The sequence below is a fragment of the Hyperolius riggenbachi genome, chromosome 7, assembly GCF_040937935.1.
Source record: "Hyperolius riggenbachi isolate aHypRig1 chromosome 7, aHypRig1.pri, whole genome shotgun sequence".
NCBI lineage: Eukaryota > Metazoa > Chordata > Amphibia > Anura > Hyperoliidae > Hyperolius > Hyperolius riggenbachi.
The window spans coordinates 34279438-34302252 of record NC_090652.1 but is presented as its reverse complement, the minus strand read 5'-3'; the positions used below and the strand labels follow the sequence as shown (position 1 = coordinate 34302252).

Genomic DNA, 22815 nt, shown 5'->3' with positions numbered 1-22815 from the left:
ATTGCACTCACAAATTTTCTTCTTTGTATGATAGCACAGAGTTTGGGTACGGGCTCTCCCCCGTATAGTTGGGCCCCGGCTGGCACCTGTAGTTCCTCGGCTGAAGATTTGAAATGGTGTGCACCTCCACTTCCTCCACAAGCCCAAGCGCCGCTCGTTCGCCCACAGTAACACCTTGCTGCTTTCACCTCCGCACCCTGTACCCCGCCTTAGCTGCATTTTTACCTAAGCTCCACCCATCAAAGAAAAAAAGTCCTGGCTTTTTTTACCTGTTGCTGTGCAGAGCATGATGGGATTTCCTATGTTGTTATTCACATTGCCTAGCAACTGGGAGGAGTGATCAGCACACAGGACAGTTGGAACTGTGTCTCACGCTCCCTGTCACCTCCTTTCAACCAAAAAAATGGCTGCCATCATGAAATCAAACATTTGCCTGTTCTTTTAAAACAGTGTGGGTAAGAGATTATATTACCTATCTATTTTAATTAACATAACTAATGTAACTTAATCACAGTATGTTTGTTTAGGCTGGAGTTACTCTTTAAATACTATTCCCCCTCCCAGCTGTTACAACTGGGAGGGAGATGTAATTTGGGGTCCAGTGTTCCAACATTTCAGCATACTCATTAAAATAGCATACAAAATTCTACTGAGCATGTGCAAAGTCATGCATGCCATAAATTAACCCTATAATACCAATCAGCAGCACTTACCTTGCAACTCGAGTTAGCAGCCTGGGTCCTGGTGTGCAATGTCACTATCCAACTGGACATAGAGTTAAAATAATAAGGAAGTGGACATAGAGTCAGAATAAAAAGTTGTCGAGCGAAGTGAGGACCGAGCCCGCAGCCCAGTGAGCGAAGCGAGCGGGCAAAGGGACACAGATTCTACTAAAAAGGAGAATATCACTTTAAATGTATGCTATTTTGACAATGTATACTGATTTCTTGGAACATTGGCGACCACCGTAGCCTCAAATCCCTCTTATACACCCTGCACAGAATTACATTACTGCTTTGGAGCTTCTTGTTTTGGCACTGAGCACCATGCCCTAAAACAATCTGCTTTGCAGCTGTTGCCCAAAGGTTTAGCTGTAAATGGAATTGCAAGTAACTACATATGGACGAAAACACTCCAAATAGCATGGAGGTTAAACTGCCACCTTAAGGGCTGGTTCAGACGGATGCTTGCGGAGCGTTTACTGCCAGCGTTCGGGGCTTGGCATTAAACGCTCCCATTCAAGTGAATGGGAGCGTTTGTACCAAGCTTTAACGCGTGTTTACACGAACGCGTTGTTCCGGTCCCAATTTTCACTAGCATTCAAGGAGCCCCTGGAAGCTATATGTTGCTTCCAGGGGCGGTTAACCACGACAGGTAATGTTCCCTTAGAGGAAGAAAAACACGACCGCACCCGAACGCAATGCGAACGCTGCTGAAAACACGAACGCATTGCCGCCGCAACGCCAATGAACCTAACGTCCGTCTGAACCAGCCCTAAAGGGAACCTGTACTGAGTAAAATTATTTAAAATAAACACATGAGGTAAATTTAAATGAGCATTAAATAGTTACCTTGCCATCAGTTATTCTCAGAAGCTCACCATTTTCTTCTGACAGTGATCCCTTCCAGTTCTGACAACATTTTGTCAGAACTGAAACATATCAGTTGCTGTCAGTTATATATCAGTTGCTGTCAGTTATAGCTGAGTGGACAACTGATGTGCCCGGTAATGTCCATGTTTCCCTATGGCTCAAGTGGATGATGTTACAGTTTAACAGTGTGCTGACCAGAAAGCTGTTATGAGGTAATGGCCATTTTCAAAATGGAGGACGGAAAATTCCCTTGATCATAGTAGACAAACAGGACGCAGGAGAAGAGGAAGAGATTGAGGAGTAGACTACACAGAAGGTAAGTATGACTTGTGTATGCTTATTTTGACTTTTCATTTTCAGTTCAGGTTTTCTTTAAGTAACTGTATATTAAAAAGAAGGGTGTCTGTACATAAATGTTATACATGGAAGAAGGGGCTGCACATAAAATGGGATTGGGCTGTAACACACAGAAGGGCTGGTTGCATTACTCAGAAAGGAAAGGAAGTAGGGGAGTAGGGGGGATCATATGAAAGTAGAACTACAAAAGTTTGTCATAGTGGTGGAAAATTAAAAATCAGGCCATTACATCCCTGCAATTTTTTTTGTGTTTGTGTCTATTCATCCGAAGATTTAAGCCCCAAAATCCTGCTTGACCAATATTTTCTTGTGACCAGCAGTGGTGCTCAAATACCCCTTTTCAAAATTCGAGTTAGGTCGAATTCGAATAGTAAATTATTCGAGGTCAGTCGAATATTCGAGTCGAATAATTTTTACTATTTGATTCGACCTCGGAATTCGAGCTCACTATTCGAGTCGGTATTCGAGCTCATTATTCGAGCTGACTATTCGAAATGGCCTTAAATAGCTTCCAACACTTGTTTTGAGGGTGAATGATGCAAGAAACCTCTTTTTTTCCAAGTAACAACAGCAAGTGATTATGTGGGGATGTTCCTTTAAAAAAAAAAGTTGAAAAGAGAAGTTGTGTCCAGAAATTTGTTCAGTACTGTATATACTTTTATTATTATTATTATTATTTTTTATTTATATAGCGCCAACATATTCCGCAGCGCTTTACAAAGCACAATAAGACGACAAGGGGAACATAGATACAGCTAACAAATATACAGCAGAGTTCCAAGCAGCACAAATATTGTTACAAAGACAGTAAACATTAGGAGGATGACCCTGCCCTTGCAAACTTACAATCTAATGGGTAGTGGGGGACACACTAGGTAAGGGGGTGGAGGATGGATGAGGCAGTGATTCTTTGCCTCTGATTACATTGTGACAAATAAGTAAATAAAGGGCTATAGAATGTTATAAGCTTGTCTGAAAAGGTGTGTTTTAAGAGTGCGTTTGAAGATGTCCAGGTTTGGAGCATGACGTACAGGCTGTGGAAGAGAGTTCCAGATAAGGGCTGATGCTCGTGTAAAGTCCTGGATGCGAGCATGAGAGGAGGTGATCAGCTTAGAGGCCAGGATAATTTCTTGGGAGGAGCGAAGGTTGCGGGAGGGACAATATCTTGAGATTAGTGAGGAGATGTATGGAGGAGACAACTCGTGGAGGGCTTTGTATGTTAGAGTCAGGAGTTTGAACTGGATCCTCTGGGTAATGGGTAACCAGTGGAGAGAACGGCACAGTGGGGCTGCATCGGAAGAGCGTGTGGAAAGGTGAATGAGGCGGGCCGCTGCATTTAGAAGGGATTGGAGAGGAGCTAGCCTGTTTTTTGGTAGGCCACAGAGCAGGGTGTTGCAGTAGTCTAGGCGGGAGATGATTAAGGCATGAACAAGCATTTTGGTGGCCTCTTGTGTGAGGAAGGGACGGATACGGAATATATTTTTGAGCTGGAAATAGCAGGTGGTGGTTAATGAGGCAATGTGAGGTTTAAAGGAGAGCTCTGAGTCAAGTATAACCCCCAAGCAGCGGGCCTTAGTGGTTGAGGTTATTGGGGTGTTGTCTACCGTTATGGTTGCTATTGGTGGGGGTGTAGATAGCAATGGTGGAAAAATCACAATTTCCGTTTTAGTCATGTTGAGTTTGAGGAAGCGGGAGGACATGAATGCAGAAATGGCACGTAGACAGTCGGGGACTCTGGATAGTAGTGAGGACAGGTCAGGAGCTGAGAGATAGATTTGGGTGTCATCCGCATAGAGGTGATACTGGAAGCCAAAAGAGTTAATTAGTTGTCCCAGGCCACGGGTGTAGATTGAGAAAAGAAGTGGCCCAAGAACAGAGCCTTGAGGTACACCAACAGACAGTGGGTGTGGAGAGGACTTGGTGTTAGAGAAGGAGACAGTGTAAGAGCGTCCAGAGAGATAAGAGGAGATCCAGGAATGTGCTTGTCCCTTGATTCCTAAAGATGACAGTGTCTGCAGTAGCAGAGCATGATCAACCATGTCAAAGGCAGAGGAAAGGTCAAGGAGTATTAGAATGGAGAACTGGCCTTTGGATTTAGCTACCAGTAGGTCATTAGCAACTTTCGTGAGGGCAGTTTCAGTGGAATGGTGTGTGCGGAATCCAGATTGAAAGGGGTCAAGTAAGGAGTTGGTAGAGAGAAAGGCAGACAATTCTGAATGCATGTGACGTTCCAGCAGTTTAGAAGCAAAGGGGAGGAGCGAGACAGGACGGTAGTTGGATAGAGAAGTTGGATCAAGAGAGGGTTTTTTGATTAGTGGTGTGATGATAGCTTGTTTGAATAAGGAAGGAAAAGTGCCAGTGGAGATAGAAAGGTTGAATAGAGTTGTTAGAGCGGGATTAAAGGAGGAGGAAAGCTGGGGGATTAGATGAGAGGGAATGGGGTCCAGGGCACAGGTAGTGAGATGCGCTTTGGAGATTAGTGAGGAAAGACACTGTTCAGTTAGTGTGGTGAAAGATGTTAGAGTGGGAGACTGGTCTTGTGGAGCGGGGGGAAGGCAGTTAGTGGTGGGTGAGGGTGCAGGCGGACAGAAGGAATTTATAGGTGACGGCTGTGCTGGTAAAAATGGTTGCGCGTTGAAGCTATTACGTATTGCATCAATCTTGCTTGTAAAGTATGATGCAAAGTTGTCGGCTGACAGACATGTGGTAGGGGGAGGAGGTGGGGGACGAAGTAGGGAGTTAAAGGTGTTGAACAATTGTTTTGGGTTGTGGGACTGTGAGGAAATGAGCGAGGAGAAATAAGACTGCTTAGCAGAAGTGAGGGCATCCCTGAGCTCCTGCATAGTTTGTTTATAGTGATTGAAGTCTTCTACAACAGCGCTTTTTCTCCAGCATCTTTCTGCCACCCTGGAGTGCCTTTTCAGCTGTTTGATTTGTTCAGTGAGCCAGGGCTGCCGGTTAGTTTGGCGGGGGCGGGTGGTGGTGAGTGGAACGGCTGAATTCATGGCAGAGGAGACTACATTAAATAAGTAACTGGATGCTGCCTCAGGGTCAGTGTAGGAAGACAGGGTACTTAGAGGTTGCAAGGCCTCAGTCAGGGAATTCACATCCAGGTTGCGGTAATTCCTGCGCGTGACTGTATGGTGTAGTGTTGGAGGAGTTGACGGTAGAGAAGAATTGATTGAGAAGGTAAGAAGGTTGTGGTCTGAGAGGGGAAGCGGAGTGTTATGAAAGCTTGATATAGAACAGAGGCGGGTAAAGACAAGGTCAAGAGTGTGGCTGTCTTTGTGGGTGGAAGTGGAGGACCATTGGGCGAGGTCAAACGAGGAGGTGAGAGAGAGCAGTTTGGTGGCAGTAGGGCAATTAGTATCGATGGGTATATTAAAATCTCCAATGATGATAGAGGGTATATCAGTGGAGAGGAACTGGAGAAGCCATGCTGAAAAGTGATCAATGAAAGTAGAGGCTGGACCGGGCGGGCGGTAGATAATAGCAATCTGAATGTGGTATGGAGAGTAGAGACGGACAGCATGAACTTCAAAGGATGAGAGTGCGGGCAGTGGTGTGAGTGGCTTAAAGGAACAGTGTTCAGAGAGGAGGATCCCTACCCCCCCTCCATGTTCCATATACTTCTTCTTCTTCTACCCCCCCTCCATGTTCCATATACTTCTTCTTCTTCTTCTTTATCTTCTATATCTTCTTCTTCTTCTTCTTCTATATCTTCTTCTTCTATATCTTCTTCTTCTATATCTTCTTCTATATCTTCTTCTTCTTTTATATTGTCTTCTTCTTCTTCTTCATCTTCTTCATCATCATCTTCTTCTTCTTCATCTTCTTTTTCTTCATCTTCTTCATCTTCTTCATCTTCTTCATCTTCTTCATCTTCTTCATCTTCTTCTTCTTCATCTTCTTCATCTTCTTCATCTTCATCTTCTTCATCTTCTTCATCTTCTTCTTCTTCTTCATCTTCTTCTTCTTCATCTTCTTCATCTTCTTCATCTTCTTCTTCATCTTCTTCATCTTCTTCATCTTCTTCTTCATCTTCTTCATCTTCTTCATCTTCTTCATCTTCTTCTTCTTCTTCTTCATCTTCTTCTTCTTCTTCATCATCTTCTTCTTCTTCATCTTCTTCATCTTCTTCATCTTCATCTTCTTCATCTTCTTCTTCTTCATCATCTTCATCTTCTTCTTCTTCATCTTCTTCTTCTTCATCTTCTTCTTCTTCATCTTCTTCATCTTCTTCATCTTCATCTTCTTCATCTTCTTCATCTTCTTCTTCTTCATCTTCATCTTCTTCTCCTTCTTCTTCTTCTTCTTCTTCTTCTTCTTCTTCTTCTTCTTCTTCTTCTTCTTCTTCTTCTTCTTCTTCTTCTTCTTCTTCTTCTTCTTCTTCTTCTTCTTCTTCTTCTTCTTCTTCTTCTTCTTCTTCATCTTCTTCATCTTCTTCTATATCGTCTTCTTCTTCACTTATTTCTCTTTTCAAATTTTTTTTTTAAAGAAATGCAGCTATTTTTGAGTGTAACAAATAGCTGGTGGCGCACGCATGTTGGAAGCGCTATTGTATGTGCTCCCTGGCAGTGGAAACACACAGACAGCAGGAGGTAAATTCAGCAGCAGGAGGAGGAGGATGAGTGTGTGGCAGCAGGCAGTCAATGAGGCAGGCAGCGTGACATAATAGCCCTGGTACCTAGCGGTGATACCAGGGCTGTAAATAAACACAGCAGGCAGGAGGTCCCAGACAGCGGTCGTGCAGCCCACATTGTGTCCAATACACAACTGGGACAACACAGTTTTCAACCCGGGCACCTCAGAAAAATTAAACCTTTTTTTGGGGGGGGGTTTGTTTTGTTTTTACAACAAATTACACAGATATAGCTATTTTTTGACGTAATAGCTGGTGGCAGAGTGGCAGCAGAAGGTAAATCTGTGTACCCTGGCAGTGGGAAACACAGACAGACAGCAGCAGCAGCAGGAGGAATGGAGGAGTAATTATGTGTGCAGCTATTGTTTGACGTAATAGCTGGTGGCAGAGTGGCAGCAGAAGGGAAATCTGTGTACCCTGGCAGTGGGAAACACAGACAGACAGACAGCAGCAGCAGCAGGAGGAATGGAGGAGTAATGTGAGCAGCTATTGTTTGACGTAATAGCTGGTGGCAGAGTGGCAGCAGAAGCTAATTCTGTGTACCCTGGCAGTGGGAAACACAGACAGACAGCAGCATCAGCAGGAGGAATGGAGGAGTAGTGTGAGTGTGGCAGCAGGTAGGCAGCGTGACATAATAGCCCTGGTACCTAGCGGTGATACCAGGCCGTAAATGAACACAACAGGAGGTCCCAGACAGCGGTCGTGCAGCCCACATCGTGTCCAATACACAACTGGGACAACACAGTTTTCAACCCGGGCACCTCAGAAAAATTAAACCTTTTTTTTTGTAATGGTTTTGTAGTTTTGGTTTTACAACCAATTACACAGATATAGCTATTTTTTGACGTAATAGCTGGTGGCAGAGTGGCAGCAGAAGGTAAATCTGTGTACCCTGGCGTTGGGAAACACAGACAGACAGACAGCAGCAGCAGCAGGAGGAATGGAGGAGTAATGTGAGCAGCTATTGTTTGACGTAATAGCTGGTGGCAGAGTGGCAGCAGAAGCTAATTCTGTGTACCCTGGCAGTGGGAAACACAGACAGACAGCAGCATCAGCAGGAGGAATGGAGGAGTAGTGTGACTGTGGCAGCAGGTAGGCAGCGTGACATAATAGCCCTGGTACCTAGCGGTGATACCAGGCCGTAAATGAACACAACAGGAGGTCCCAGACAGCGGTCGTGCAGCCCACATCGTGTCCAATACACAACTGGGACAACACAGTTTTCAACCCGGGCACCTCAGAAAAATTAAACCTTTTTTTTTGTAATGGTTTTGTAGTTTTGGTTTTACAACCAATTACACAGATATAGCTTTTTTTTGACGTAATAGCTGGTGGCAGAGTGGCAGCAGAAGGTAAATCTGTGTACCCTAGCATTGGGAAACACAGACAGACAGACAGCAGCAGCAGCAGGAGGAATGGAGGAGTAATGTGAGCAGCTATTGTTTGACGTAATAGCTGGTGGCAGAGTGGCAGCAGAAGCTAATTCTGTGTACCCTGGCAGTGGGAAACACAGACAGACAGCAGCATCAGCAGGAGGAATGGAGGAGTAGTGTGAGTGTGGCAGCAGGTAGGCAGCGTGACATAATAGCCCTGGTACCTAGCGGTGATACCAGGCCGTAAATGAACACAACAGGAGGTCCCAGACAGCGGTCGTGCAGCCCACATCGTGTCCAATACACAACTGGGACAACACAGTTTTCAACCCGGGCACCTCAGAAAAATTAAACCTTTTTTTTTTTTTTGGTTTTGTAGTTTTGGTTTTACAACCAATTACACAGATATAGCTATTTTTTGACGTAATAGCTGGTGGCAGAGTGGCAGCAGAAGGTAAATCTGTGTACCCTGGCGTTGGGAAACACAGACAGACAGACAGCAGCAGCAGCAGGAGGAATGGAGGAGTAATTATGTGTGCAGCTATTGTTTGACGTAATAGCTGGTGGCAGACTGGCAGCAGAAGGTAATTCTGTGTACCCTGGCAGTGGGAAACACAGACAGACAGCAGCAGCAGGAGGAATGGAGGAGTAGTGTGAGTGTGGCAGCAGGCAGGCAGCGTGACATAATAGCCCTGGTACCTAGCGGTGATACCAGGCCGTAAATGAACACAACAGGAGGTCCCAGACAGCGGTCGTGCAGCCCACATCGTGTCCAATACACAACTGGGACAACACAGTTTTCAACCCGGGCACCTCAGAAAAATTAAACCTTTTTTTTTTTTTAATGGTTTTTTGGTTTTGTTTGTAAAACAAATTACACAAATATATAGCTATTGTTTGACGTAATAGCTGGTGGCAGAGTGGCAGCAGAAGGTAAATCTGTGTACCCTGGCAGTGGGAAACACAGACAGACAGCAGAAGGGCAGTACACAGCAGCCCACTGTAGGTGTAAAATGTGTGGCTGCAGGCGACGTAATAGTCAAAGTGAACCAGGCTGGCCATTAGTGAGCAGGAGCCAGGAGGTGGTAAAGGGTGGTAAGGCACATTAACGATGGTTCTTAGCCAGTTCATGTCCCCCTCTCGCCGACAACAGGGGCCAGGAACTCGCCTTCCACCCACGCCTGGTTCATCTTGAGAAACGTCAGTCTGTCCACAGACTTGTTAGACAGACGTGAGCGTTTCTTGGTGACCACACCACCAGCTGCACTGAAGCAGCGCTCGGACAGCACGCTGGAAGGGGGGCAGGACAGCACTTCCAGGGCGTACTGCGCCAGCTCGCTCCAGATCTCCAGGCGCTTGACCCAATACTCCATGGGATCAACAGGGGCATCGCTGTCAAGCCCGCTGTAGGACCCCATGTAGTCAGCCACCATGCGGGTCAGGCGCTGGCTGTGACCGGTGGAGGATGCTGCTGCATGCACCTCCTCTCTAGTCACTGCTGCCGGAGCCTCTACAGTCCTGTACAGCTCGTGGCTGAGAGACAGCAGGTCTGTGGGGCGCTTGCTGCTGGATGCAGGCACCTGCTGCTGCCTCTGTGCTGGCTGCTGGACAGTGGGGGTGGAAGGCTGGGGGAAGGCTTCCTCCAAGCGCTCAACAAGGGCCTGCTGCAAGCTCCTTATTTGTTGCGCTGGGTCTCCTCCTGCAGGCGGCAGGAACTGGCTCAACTTCCCCTTGAGGCGTGGGTCCAACATCATGCTGATCCAGATGTCCTCCCTCTGCTTCATCTGGATCACCCTGGGGTCTCTGCGCAGGCACGTCAGCATGTGCGCTGCCATTGGGAAGAGGCGGGCCACGTCTGCTGGCACATCGACGGCAGTGCTGCTGTCCTCATCCTCCTCCTCTGCCTCGTCAGCCTCATCCTCTCTCCACCCCCGCACCAACTCAGCTGCACTGTGCTGCTCCCCCTCATCAGCAGCAAGGTCAGGGACCTCCACCAAGTCCTCCTCCTCCTCCCCCTCAGAGGTGGACTGTGCAGCTGCTTGCCGCTCCTGCTGGTCCAAGGCTGCCGCTCCCTGTTCCAGCAAAGCATCGAGGGCCCTGTTCAGCAGACAAACCAGGGGCACCCACTCGCAGACCATAGCATGGTCCCTGCTCACCATGTTAGTGGCCTGCAGAAAGGGAGCCAGCACTAAGCACACCTGCTGCATGTGCCTCCAGTCATCATCGGGGACGATGGACGGGATGTTGCTGGTCTTGTCCCTTCTCTGAGCGGCGGAAACAGTGGCCAGGGCAAGGTACTGGTTGACAGCGTGCTTCTGTTCAACCAGACGCTCCAACATCGCCAGGGTGGAGTTCCAGCGAGTCGGAACGTCAAGGATCAGCCGATGGTGTGGCAGATCCAGCTCCTTTTGCACGTCTTCCAGGCTCGCACAGGCTGCAGCCGAGCGCCGGAAGTGACGCACAACGTTCCTTGCCGTTTCCAGCAGTTCGCCCATCCCCTGGTAGGTGCGCAAGAACTTCTGCACTACCAGGTTCAGCACGTGGGCAAGACAGGGGATGTGGGTCAGGTTTCCCCTGTCTATTGCGGCAACCAGATTGGCCCCATTGTCGGCCACCACCTCTCCGACTCTGAGGCCTCTGGGGGTCAGCCAAATCCTCTCCTGCTCCTGGAGTTTGGCCAACACATGGGTTGCCGTCAGCTTGGTCTTCCCAAGGCTGACCAAGTGCAGCAGCGCTTGGCAGTGGCGGGCCTTAACGCTGCTGCTGAGGCGGGGGGTTTGGCCAGGTGTGCCGGAGGATGGCAGAGGATCGGAGGAACCTGCTGCAGTTCCCCTGACCCTGCGGGGTGGCACCACCCACTGTGTTGCTGCTGCTGCTGTGCCCGCTGCTGCTCTCCCATCCTCACCCCCTTCCACCAAGCTGACCCAGTGGACAGTGAAGGACAGGTAGCGGCCTGTCCCGAAGCGGCTGCTCCAGGAGTCCATGGTGACGTGGACCCTTTCACCAACCGCGTGCTCCAGCCCTCGCTCCACATTGGCCATCACAAAGCAGTGCAGTGCAGGAATGGCCTTCCGGGAGAAAAAGTGTCTGCTGGGGAGCTGCCAGTCTGGGGCTGCGCAAGCAAGCAGCGCACGAATGTCGCTCCCCTCCTGCACGAGCGTGTACGGCAGGAGTTGGGAGCACATGGCCCGTGCCAGCAAGCCGTTCAGCTGCCGCACGCGACGGCTGCTGGGAGGCAGAGCCCTAACCACCCCCTGGAAGGACTCGCTCAAAATGCTCTGGCGTGGCCTTTTGCTGGCACGGGAATCAGCAGACACAGCGGAGGAGGCCACTGAGGACTGGCTGCCAGAACAGGCCTCAGTGTCGGCGGCAGGAGTTGCAGAGGGGGGAGGAGCAGTGCGTTTCCGCACTCCTGCTGGTGCTGCTGGAGGAGCAGGAGGGCGGGTGGCTGCTGTTGCTGCTGCTGCTGAAGGCTGTGCAGTGATGGGTGTGGTGCCACTGCCAGCACCAGATGCCTTCAGCCTCTGGAACTCCTCATGCTGGTGGAAATGTTTCGCAGCAAGGTGGTTGATGAGCGAGCTGGTGCTGAACTTTAAGGGGTCTGCACCTCTGCTCAACTTCCGCTGACAGTGGTTGCAAGTGGCGTACTTGCTGTACACAGTGGGCATGGTGAAATATTGCCAGATTGGTGACAGAAACATCCCCCTACGGCATGGAAGCGCTGCTGCCTGTCTCCCTGTGGTGGTTGGGGGGGGGGGGGGGGGGTTGGGTGCGGCTGGTGGTGGTACTGGCAGATGCTGCTGCTGCTGCTGCTGAGCCTGAGACACCAGCAGGCTGTGGGACCTGCCTACTGCTGCCAATGCTTGCAATGATGCGCCTCCTTGCAAGGCCCACAAGAGCATCCTCCTCCTCCTCCTCCTCCTCAGAGCTGCTGAGGACGACATCCCCTGGAGGTGGTGGCACCCAGTCTCTGTCTGTCACCGGGTCATCATCATCCTCCCCCTCCTGAAACATGTCCTGCTGGGATGATGACCCCCCAAACTCCTCTCCTGATGCATGGATGGGCTGCTTGACTGTCGCCACAGTCTTGCTGTCCAATCCCTCATCCCCCAAAGTGCCTATCAGCATCTCCTCCTCAAAATCGCCAACAACAGCAGACAATACCCTGATGGTGCCTGGGGTAAAAATACTGCTGAGTGACAGGTCGCCAACTTGTGACGGTGAACTGGCCTCCTCCCCAGACCCTGCTGGGCGGCTGCTGCGAACAGGGGTGGTGGTGGTGGTGGTGGTGAGGGTGGAGGCCTCGGATGCAGAGCTGATGGCGGGCTGCTCATCCTCCGTCATGAGTTGCACCACAGTGTCTGCATGCTTTTCCTCAATGGGACGTTTCCGACCCGGCTGGAGGAAAATCGGAGCAGGTGCTACACGCTGCTGCTGCTGTGTCTCTGCAGCGTGAGTTGCAGATGCTCCTGCTGGGCGGCGCCCAAGGCGTCCACGGCCAGTGGCTATGGGAGGAATGTTAGCCACTGACGCTGCTGCTGCTGCTGCGGAACTGTGCATGGTGGCGCGGCCGCGGCCTGCCACAATGCTGCTCCCTCTCCTCCTGATTCCCTTGCTGCCCTTCCCCTTGCCCAAACCGCGCTGGCTGCCACTTCCAGACATCTTCGATGTTTTGGGCGTATAGACAAAAGTTTTTTAAAAGGGCGGGTGAAAAGTGGGGTACTTTAATGGAGTGGGTTGGTGGGTGAGGTGACTGAGTGAGTGTCCCTAGTACAGTAAGTAAGTAGTAACAGTCAGGAAGTACAACTAGCAGTTACAATAATCAGTAGTAATCACAAGTAAATTTAGTGTGTGTACACTACAGACAGTGAGTGCACGCACGCGCAAACACGCGCAGGAGCTAGCCTATGAACAGTGACTGAGTGAGTGTCCCTAGTACAGTAAGTAAGTAAGTAGTAACAGTCAGTAAGTACAACTAACTAATTACAATAATCAATCAGTTATCAGAAGGAAATAGAGTGTGTGTAGTGTGTGTACACAGACAGTGAGTGCACACACGCAGGAGCTAGTAGCCTATGAACAGTGACTGAGTGTCCTAGACTCCTAGTACAGTAAGAGTAAGTAGTAACAGTAAGTACAACTAACTAATTACAATAATCAATCAGTTACCAGAAGGAAATAGAGTGTGTGACTGTGTGTAGTGTGTGTACACAGACAGTGAGTGCACACACGCAGGAGCTAGTAGCCTATGAACAGTGACTGAGTGTCCTAGACTCCTAGTACAGTAAGAGTAAGTAGTAACAGTAAGTACAAACAACTAACTAATTACAATAATCAATCAGTTATCAGAAGGAAATAGAGTGTGTGTAGTGTGTGTACACAGACAGTGAGTGCACACACGCAGGAGCTAGTAGACTATGAACAGTGACTGAGTGTCCTAGACTCCTAGTACAGTAAGAGTAAGTAGTAACAGTAAGTACAACTAACTAATTACAATAAGCAATCAGTTATCAGAAGGAAATAGAGTGTGTGTAGTGTGTGTACACAGACAGTGAGTGCACACACGCAGGAGCTAGTAGCCTATGAACAGTGACTGAGTGTCCTAGACTCCTAGTACAGTAAGAGTAAGTAGTAACAGTAAGTACAACTAACTAATTACAATAATCAATCAGTTATCAGAAGGAAATAGAGTGTGTGACTGTGTGTAGTGTGTGTACACAGACAGTGAGTGCACACACGCAGGAGCTAGTAGCCTATGAACAGTGACTGAGTGTCCTTGACTCCTAGTACAGTAAGAGTAAGTAGTAACAGTAAGTACAAACAACTAACTAATTACAATAATCAATCAGTTATCAGAAGGAAATAGAGTGTGTGTAGTGTGTGTACACAGACAGTGAGTGCACACACGCAGGAGCTAGTAGACTATGAACAGTGACTGAGTGTCCTAGACTCCTAGTACAGTAAGAGTAAGTAGTAACAGTAAGTACAACTAACTAATTACAATAAGCAATCAGTTATCAGAAGGAAATAGAGTGTGTGTAGTGTGTGTACACAGACAGTGAGTGCACACACGCAGGAGCTAGTAGCCTATGAACAGTGACTGAGTGTCCTAGACTCCTAGTACAGTAAGAGTAAGTGGTAACAGTAAGTACAAACAACTAACTAATTACAATAATCAATCAGTTATCAGAAGGAAATAGAGTGTGTGTAGTGTGTACACAGACAGTGAGTGCACACACGCAGGAGCTAGTAGCCTATGAACAGTGACTGAGTGTCCTAGACTCCTAGTACAGTAAGTAGTAACAGTAAGTACAACTAACTAATTACAATAATCAATCAGTTATCAGAAGGAAATAGAGTGTGTGTAGTGTGTACACAGACAGTGAGTGCACACACGCAGGAGCTAGTAGCCTATGAACAGTGACTGAGTGTCCTAGACTCCTAGTACAGTAAGTAGTAACAGTAAGTACAACTAACTAATTACAATAATCAATTACAATAATCAATCAGTTATCAGAAGGAAATAGAGTGTGTGTAGTGTGTACACAGAAAGTGAGTGCACGCACGCAGGAGCAGCTAGTAGCCTATGAACAGTGACAGTGAGTGTCCTAGTACAGTTACAGTATATAACTACAATACTAATACAATCAGTAGTAAAGGACAGCAGAAATACTGGTATAGAATAGAGAGAAATAAACAGAGGACGGAGGACAGCTGCCCACACAGGCAAGGCCCTGAGGCCTAAAGCTGTAAGCCTGCAGCAGCTGGCCTGTCTCTATGTAACACAAAAGCTACTAACTAAAATACAATGTCTAACTAACTAACAACAATATAGGTGTGTATAGGAGGTGTATGTGAGCAAAAACGCTAGGTAAATGACCACAATAGAGCTCTTGCTAAGCCAAAGCACAAAGGAGCAACTCTCTCTCTGTACAAGTCTCAGGCAAGCACGGAGAAACCTAACATGGCGGCCGCTATTTATAGGGTAGGGGCTGGCCAGGGTCCCCCTCTGTGATTGGCTGCCGTCAGAGGGCCTGGGAGCCCTCTGATTGGCTCTAAGGACATCAATCTGGGCTATGACGCTATTCGAGCTCGGTACCGAGCTCGAATAGCGCCGTTTTGCTCGAATAGCTCGAATAGTGAATGGGCTATTCGAGTGTACTCGAATAGCCTATTCGAATAGCTACAGCTATTCGGAGCTCGAATACCGAGCTCGAATAGCTGGAAAAGAGCTCGAATATTCGAGCTACTCGAATATTCGAGCTCTGCTGAGCACCACTGGTGACCAGTAAGAAGGTATACATCTTGAAAGGAGATTGCTAGGAAGAGGCTTTGTTTCTGCTATGTTATGTTGTGTTATGTTTTGCTAACTACTGTATATTCTATACTTTTAATCTGTAGGGTTTCCTTTGGGCTCTTCTATTGAAGCAAAGACTAAAGGCATCTGGATGTGGTGTGTCCCTCACCCCACTAGATATAATCACACACTGGTCCTCTTGGACACAGAGGGACTGGGGGATGCAAAGAAAGTAAGTTCATGCAAATGTGTAATACGTTTTATAAATGTTCTGCTCTCAAACTACATTGTACATTCACCGGTTTACTTATTGTTAGCAATGGTTAGCCCAGTATGTACATACAATTCTCTTTACTTAGAATGTCCCAGCATATAATGAAATACTGTGTATTACATTCTTAAAGTGAATGGGAACTGCATTTTTAAAAAAAATGAAGCAAATACTTACCTAAGGAGAGGGAAGGCTCTGGGTCGTATAGAGCCTTCCGTCTCCTCTCTCGGTGCCCTCTATCCTGTACTGCCCCCCCCCCCTGTTTCAATCCCCCACCGAAAGGGTATTTGGAAGTCTTCGGGAGCCATGTCCTCCCGAAGACGTGCGGCTCCATACTGCACAGGCGTGAGCGTGCAAGAGAGCATGCTTGCGCAGGCGCAGTACAGGGCCGCCCTTCTTCAGGAGCACTCGGGCTCCCTGAAGACTTCTGAAGCCTCCTTCGGCTGGGTAAAGCAGTATTTGACTAATTTAGTCAAATACTGCTACCGGGCGAGCCAGCACTGGAACGAGGGGACCAGGAGGGAGCCGGAAGGCTCTATAGGACCCAGAGCCTTCCCTCTCCTTGGGTAAGTATCTGTCTCATTTTTTGAAATGCAGTTCCCATTCACTTTAAGGGGTGTATAATGTAAACATGAGACAAAAAGCCCGGTAACAAAGGAAATGGTAGAAAAGAATCTCTTCCTCACCCATGAAGCTTACAAGCTAAGAGGTAGGGCGATGCAGAAAGAGGATCCTGCCCCATCAAGTTTGCAATCTAATAGCTGGTGTGACTGTGGATACACTAAGGAAAGACGGGAATCTTGTCTAATCAGGCTTACAGAGGTAGTAAGAATGCAGGGTGCATTAGTAAGGAAATAGACCCTCCTATCAAACGTACAATCTAAAACAACTGAGCGGAGGTGTACAATTATTGGACCCCACTGAAATATTTTGATGTCCGACTCCCCTATACTTAATGCTTGTCTCCATTCTGGGTCACCATTGGGGCAGTCTAACTAATACTGCAATATGGGGCCCGAAAAGAGTCTTGGGTCTGGCCCCAAACAGTGGCAGGCTGGCAGTGGAAGGGACAGGAGGAGGGGGCCTGCCTTTTGATGGCCCTTCCTTTCCTGTGCCATCTAGAGCTATGTGGAGAGGTTGGGTTCAAGATAGAGACTCACCTCCTCCAGCACCGCACACTCTTTTTGACTCTCCACTACGTCTTGTGATTACATAAGATGCGCTGGAAATCAGAGAGCAAGAGAACAGGCTGTAATGGAGGATGGATGGAACATCTAGAGCTGAACGAGTTGATTTTTTTAACCACTTGATGACCCACCCTTTACCCCCCCTTAAGGACCAGCGTGGTTATTAGTGATCTGTGCTGGGTGGGCTCTACAGCCCCCAGCACAGATCAGGGTGCAGGCAGAGAGATCAGATTGCCCCCCTTTTTTCCCCCCTATGGGGATGATGTGCAGGGGGGGTCTGATCTATTCTGCCTGCGTGTGGCTGGCGGGGGGGGCACCTCAAAGCCCCCCTCCGCGGCGAAATTCCCCCTTCTCTCTCCTACCTGTCCCCTCCCCGGTGATCCGGGCTGCACAGGACGCTATCCGTCCTGTGCAGCCAGTGACAGGACGTCCCCTGTCACATGGCGGCGATCCCCGGCCGCTGATTGGCCGGGGATCGCCGATCTGCCTTACGGCGCTGCTGCGCAGCAGCGCCGTACAAATGTAAACAAAGCGGATTATTTCCGCTTGTGTTTACATTTAGCCTGCGAGCCGCCATCGGCGGCCCGCAGGCTATTCACGGAGCCCCCCGCCGTGATTTGACAGGAAGCAGCCGCTCGCGCGAGCGGCTGCTTCCTGATTAATCAGCCTGCAGCTGGCGACGCAGTACTGCGTCGCTGGTCCTGCAGCTGCCACTTTGCCGACGCACGGTATAAGCGTGCGGTCGGCAAGTGGTTAAAATTGTTTTAAAATTGTTTTAAAATAAAACATCATCACTGAGTGTAGCTCTGCATATACTGGGGAGCACAGGAGCAATACTACCTGTACACCAGTGAATACTGTGAGTAGGATGAGGAGACCACTAGATGACAAAGGCATACTGTAAGGGGGAAGGAGACCATTCAACTACTAGGAAATACTGTGAGGGGGATTGGGGACCATTAAACCATCAGGGAAAATTGTATGGGGATGATGAGGCACTAGACCACCGGGGCACATTGTAAGGGGATTAGTGGACCACTACTAGACCACCAGGGCATTAAAAAAAGGAGGGGGTAGACTAGGTCACCAGGGAATACTGGGAGGGGGTTTGAGATAACTATACCATCAGAGAAAACTATATGAGAAGGGAGGGAAGGAGAATTAGGCCACCAGGGTACACCGGAAAGGAGCACCACCTGACCACCGGGGAAAGCTATATGGCGGTGGGGGGCTACTAGGGAATAATGTAAGGGGGGTAAGTGATCATTAGACTACCATATAAATCTACATTGATATAGGGTTAGGTCTATGGCAGATCCCAAGACCACTAGGGAAAGCCACTTGGCCGCCAGGGAATACTGAGTGGGTGGGTGGACGGTTTAAGCACTAAGGAAACTATAGGGGTACAGCGTACGGATCACTTGCAGACTTGGTTGCAGTTGGCTTATCCACTGTGATATTTAATAACTATTTTGTATGTTTTATTTTGCTGTTGGCTATATTGTTTAGGTGTTAGGTATTGTCTTTTATTCTATGATCTTCAATGCATTATTTCTGACTATTTTAACCTTTTGGTGTGTGTTATCTCATGTGAAAATACTCATTGCAGCATGCTGTAGCTGGATATACTCGTCTGGCCTCCCCCAGATAGACATTAAATGCAGAGTTTTGCAGGGAGCACTTTGATATTTACTTGATATAGACACTGCATTGGGTCTCCTTGTCAAATATCTTATTGATATCTGCCTTAAATGATTATCAACTACTAAGGATGGCCATCCATGGTACAATTTTTTCATCCAATCTTACAATTTCTATGTAATATAAGGGAACTGCCTAAATTATCCTTTCAGTATATTCACTTAATTTACCCTAATACTACATAGAAATGGTAAGATTGGATGAAAAAATTGTACCATGTATGGCCAACATAAAAGTCGTCATAATCAATATTAGCCAGTAGTGGGTGTGTAGCTCATTATAAACAGAATATTTATAGGTTAACAGGTTCACCTCTAGAAAAAATATGCAACACTCATCTGTTGAATTTTATAAAATTATGTTGATATTAAAAAAAAAAATAAAAAAAAAAATATATATATATATATATATTTATACATATATACTAGCTGATTGCTCGGCATTGCTCGGGTATATGTATTTGTCTGGTGTTGGCTCCGCCCACTTTTTCTAACCCTAACACACAATTACTCACTGACCAAGTTTGTGAGCTCTGCGGTCTTTGGTATCAATAATTTGCATTGAAATGGAAAAAATATGATTAACTGTTTGTAGCTCCACCCCCTTTTTCTGAATTTGAACCCAAGTCACCCAATAAACAACTGTACCAGGTTTGAGGCTTGTGCCATTAACAGTGCAAGAATGGCAGCAATTAAATATTCCCCTTGAAAAGCAATAGGTGAAGCTTGATTCACTACTATTATAGGCTCCACCCACTTCCCTGAATATTAATCTGGGCAAAGTTTGGAAACCCTGCCATACACAGTGTAAGAATGGCTGCAGTTTACATTTTCCCAGTGAAATTTGTTTTTGGCTCCGCCCACTGTTTGTAATCTGGACATACAGTCACTCAATGACCAGGTTTGTGAGCTTTCGGGTCCATGGCATCGATAATTTGTATTTTCAAATGAAATGAAACAAAATTGATGTACTGTTTGTGGCTCTGTTTCCTTTTCTGAATTTGAACCCCAGTGACCCAATTACCAACTGTACCAGGTTTGAGGCTTGTGCCATTAACAGTGCAAGAATGGCAGCAATTTTAATATTCTCCTTGAAAAGTGACATGTGATTTTTGAGTGGCATTTTTAGGCTCCACCCACTTTTCTGAATATTAATCCCAGTAACCAGCTGTGCAAAGTTTGAGAACCCTTCCATTAACAGTGAATAAAGGCTGCAGTTTACAATTTCCCTGGAAAATCTGTTTTTAACTCCCCCCTCCCTCCTCCCCTAACCTTGACACACAGTCACTCAATGACCAATTTTGTGAGCTTTTGGGTTCCTGGCATCAAAATTGTGTGACTGGAAGCAGTTTATCCAGCAAAGAAATCTGGCTGTTTGTGGCTCCACCCCTTTACTGAATTTGAACCTCAGACACTTAACGACCGACTGTAGCAGGTTTGAGGCCTCTGCCATTAACAGTGTAAGAATGACTGCAGTTTCAATATTCCCCTTGAAAATCAATAGGTGAATTTTGATTGGCTCTTGTAGGCTCCACCTACTTTTCAGAATATTAATCCTAGTCACCCAGTGACCAACTGTGTGAAGTTTGAGAGCCCTGCCAATAACAGTGTAAGAATAGCTGCAGTTTACATTTTCCCATGAAAAAAGTTAGTTGTTTTTGGCTCCGCCCACTATTTGTAATCTTGACATAGTCACTCAATGACCAATTTTATGAGCTTTGGGGTCCTTGGCATCAATAAGTTGCATTTTACCATTGAAATTAAACAAATCTGATTGGCTGTTTTTGGCCCGCTCCCTACAGAATTTAAACCCCAGTCTCCCAGTGACTGACTGTAGCAGATTTTAGGCCTCTGCCATTGAGAGTGTAAGAATGGCAGCAATGTAAATATTCCCCTTGAAAATCAAAAGGTGAAGTTTGATTGACTGCTGTAGGCTTCACCCACTTTCCTGAATATTAGTCCTAGTCATCCAGTGACAACTGTGTCACCTACCCACCCAGTTTGAAAACCCTGCCAATAACAGGATGGCTGAAATCAATCTAACAAATCTGATTGGCTGTTTGTTTCACCCCCTTTAGTGAATTTGGACCCCAGTCACCCAATGACTGACTGTATCAAGTTTGAGGCCTCTGCCATTAACAGTGTAAGAATAGTAGCAATGTGAATATTCCGCTTGAAAATCAATAGGTACATTGTGATTGGCTGTTGTAGGTTCCACCTACATTTCTGAATATTCATCCCAGTCACCCAGTGGCCAATTGTGTAAAGTTTGGGAACCCTGCCATGTTAAAAATTTAGTTGTTGGCACCTAGTGTTGGGCGAACAGTGTTCGCCACTGTTCGGGTTCTGCAGAACATCACCCTGTTCGGGTGATGTTCGAGTTCGGCCGAACACCTGACGGTGCTCGGCCAAACCGTTCGGCCACATGGCCGAACTAAGAGCGCATGGCCGAACGTTCCCCGAACGTTCGGCTAGCGCTGTGATTGGCCGAACGGGTCACGTGGTTCGGACCCGAACGCGCTCTGATTGGCCGAACGGTCACGTGGTTCGGGTAAATAAATACCCGAACCACGTCATATCTCCGCCATTTGTCTGTGGGTTTAGCTTTGGGTAGGCAGGCAGTGTAGTTCGCGCTCCAGCCACGCTAGCCAGGGTCCCCCCCAGTCATTGTGTGTCGCAGCTGGGAACAGTAGTACACCGCTCGCTCAGCCACACTATATATAGCATTGTTTACTGCCACTGTGTACCTCGCTCAGCCACACTATATAGCATTCTGTGTACTGTTCTGTGTCTGCTGGGAACAGTAGTACACCGCTCGTTCAGCCACACTATATAGCATTCTGTGTACTGTTCTGTGTCTGCTGGGAACAGTAGTACACCGCTCGTTCAGCCACACTATATAGCATTCTGTGTACTGTTCTGTGTCTGCTGGGAATAGTGGTACACCGCTCGTTCAGCCACACTATATAGCATTCTGTGTACTGTTCTGTGTCTGCTGGGAACAGTAGTACACCGCTCGTTCAGCCACACTATATAGCATTCTGTGTACTGTTCTGTGTCTGCTGGGAATAGTGGTACACCGCTCGTTCAGCCACACTATATAGCATTCTGTGTACTGTTCTGTGTCTGCTGGGAACAGTAGTACACCGCTCGTTCAGCCACACTATATAGCATTCTGTGTACTGTTCTGTGTCTGCTGGGAACAGTAGTACACCGCTCGTTCAGCCACACTATATAGCATTCTGTGTACTGTTCTGTGTCTGCTGGGAATAGTGGTACACCGCTCGTTCAGCCACACTATATAGCATTCTGTGTACTGTTCTGTGTCTGCTGGGAATAGTGGTACACCGCTCGTTCAGCCACACTATATAGCATTCTGTGTACTGTTCTGTGTCTGCTGGGAACAGTAGTACACCGCTCGTTCAGCCACACTATATAGCATTCTGTGTACTGTTCTGTGTCTGCTGGGAATAGTGGTACACCGCTCGTTCAGCCACACTATATAGCATTCTGTGTACTGTTCTGTGTCTGCTGGGAACAGTAGTACACCGCTCGTTCAGCCACACTATATAGCATTCTGTGTACTGTTCTGTGTCTGCTGGGAACAGTAGTACACCGCTCGTTCAGCCACACTATATAGCATTCTGTGTACTGTTCTGTGTCTGCTGGGAACAGTAGTACACCGCTCGTTCAGCCACACTATATAGCATTCTGTGTACTGTTCTGTGTCTGCTGGGAACAGTAGTACACCGCTCGTTCAGCCACACTATATAGCATTCTGTGTACTGTTCTGTGTCTGCTGGGAATAGTGGTACACCGCTCACCCGCCACTGTATAGCATTGTGCACTGTGTCGCTGCTGGGAATAGTGGTACACCGCTCACCCGTCACTGTATAGCATTGTGCTCTGTGTCGCTGCTGGGAATAGTGGTACTGTATAGCATTTCTGTACTGCCACTGTACTGCTGCCAGTCAGCGTGTACTGTAAGGATAAGTGAAATGAGGAAGAAATCCGGTGAAAGAGGGAGGGGCAAGGGAAGAGGTGTTTCCCCTGACGGTTCACGTACAGGCCACAGGGGAGCACCCAAGAAAACCCACTCAATACCGCCCATGTTGTCCAGGACAACAACCCTCACAAATCCAAAAGAACAGGACCAGATAATTACTTGGATGACCTCTCAAGCGTCCAGCAGTGGGTTAAGCAGCACCAGCACATCACGCACGAGGTCCGAGTCCTCAGCCAGTTACAAGGAGCCAGTGGGCACAAAGCTGACACAACCGGCAGCGACACCACGCACACAACTGCCAGATAACCAGTCCGATGAATTACCTCAGGACACAATGGGGTATTCGCAGGAGCTATTCCCAGCCCAACAAACTTCCACCTTTCAAAGGTC

The 22815-nt window shown here is 47.6% G+C and overlaps 1 protein-coding gene across 1 annotated transcript in view; it reads left to right on the top strand.

Moving 5' to 3' along the window:
• Positions 1-22815, top strand: part of LOC137525969 (guanylate-binding protein 1-like) — an 88577-nt gene that overhangs the window by 6354 nt on the left and 59408 nt on the right. The window contains exon 2 of the mRNA XM_068247180.1: positions 15366-15493. Coding sequence (XP_068103281.1) covers positions 15366-15493 — 128 coding nt within the window. The remainder of the gene's footprint in view (positions 1-15365; positions 15494-22815) is intronic.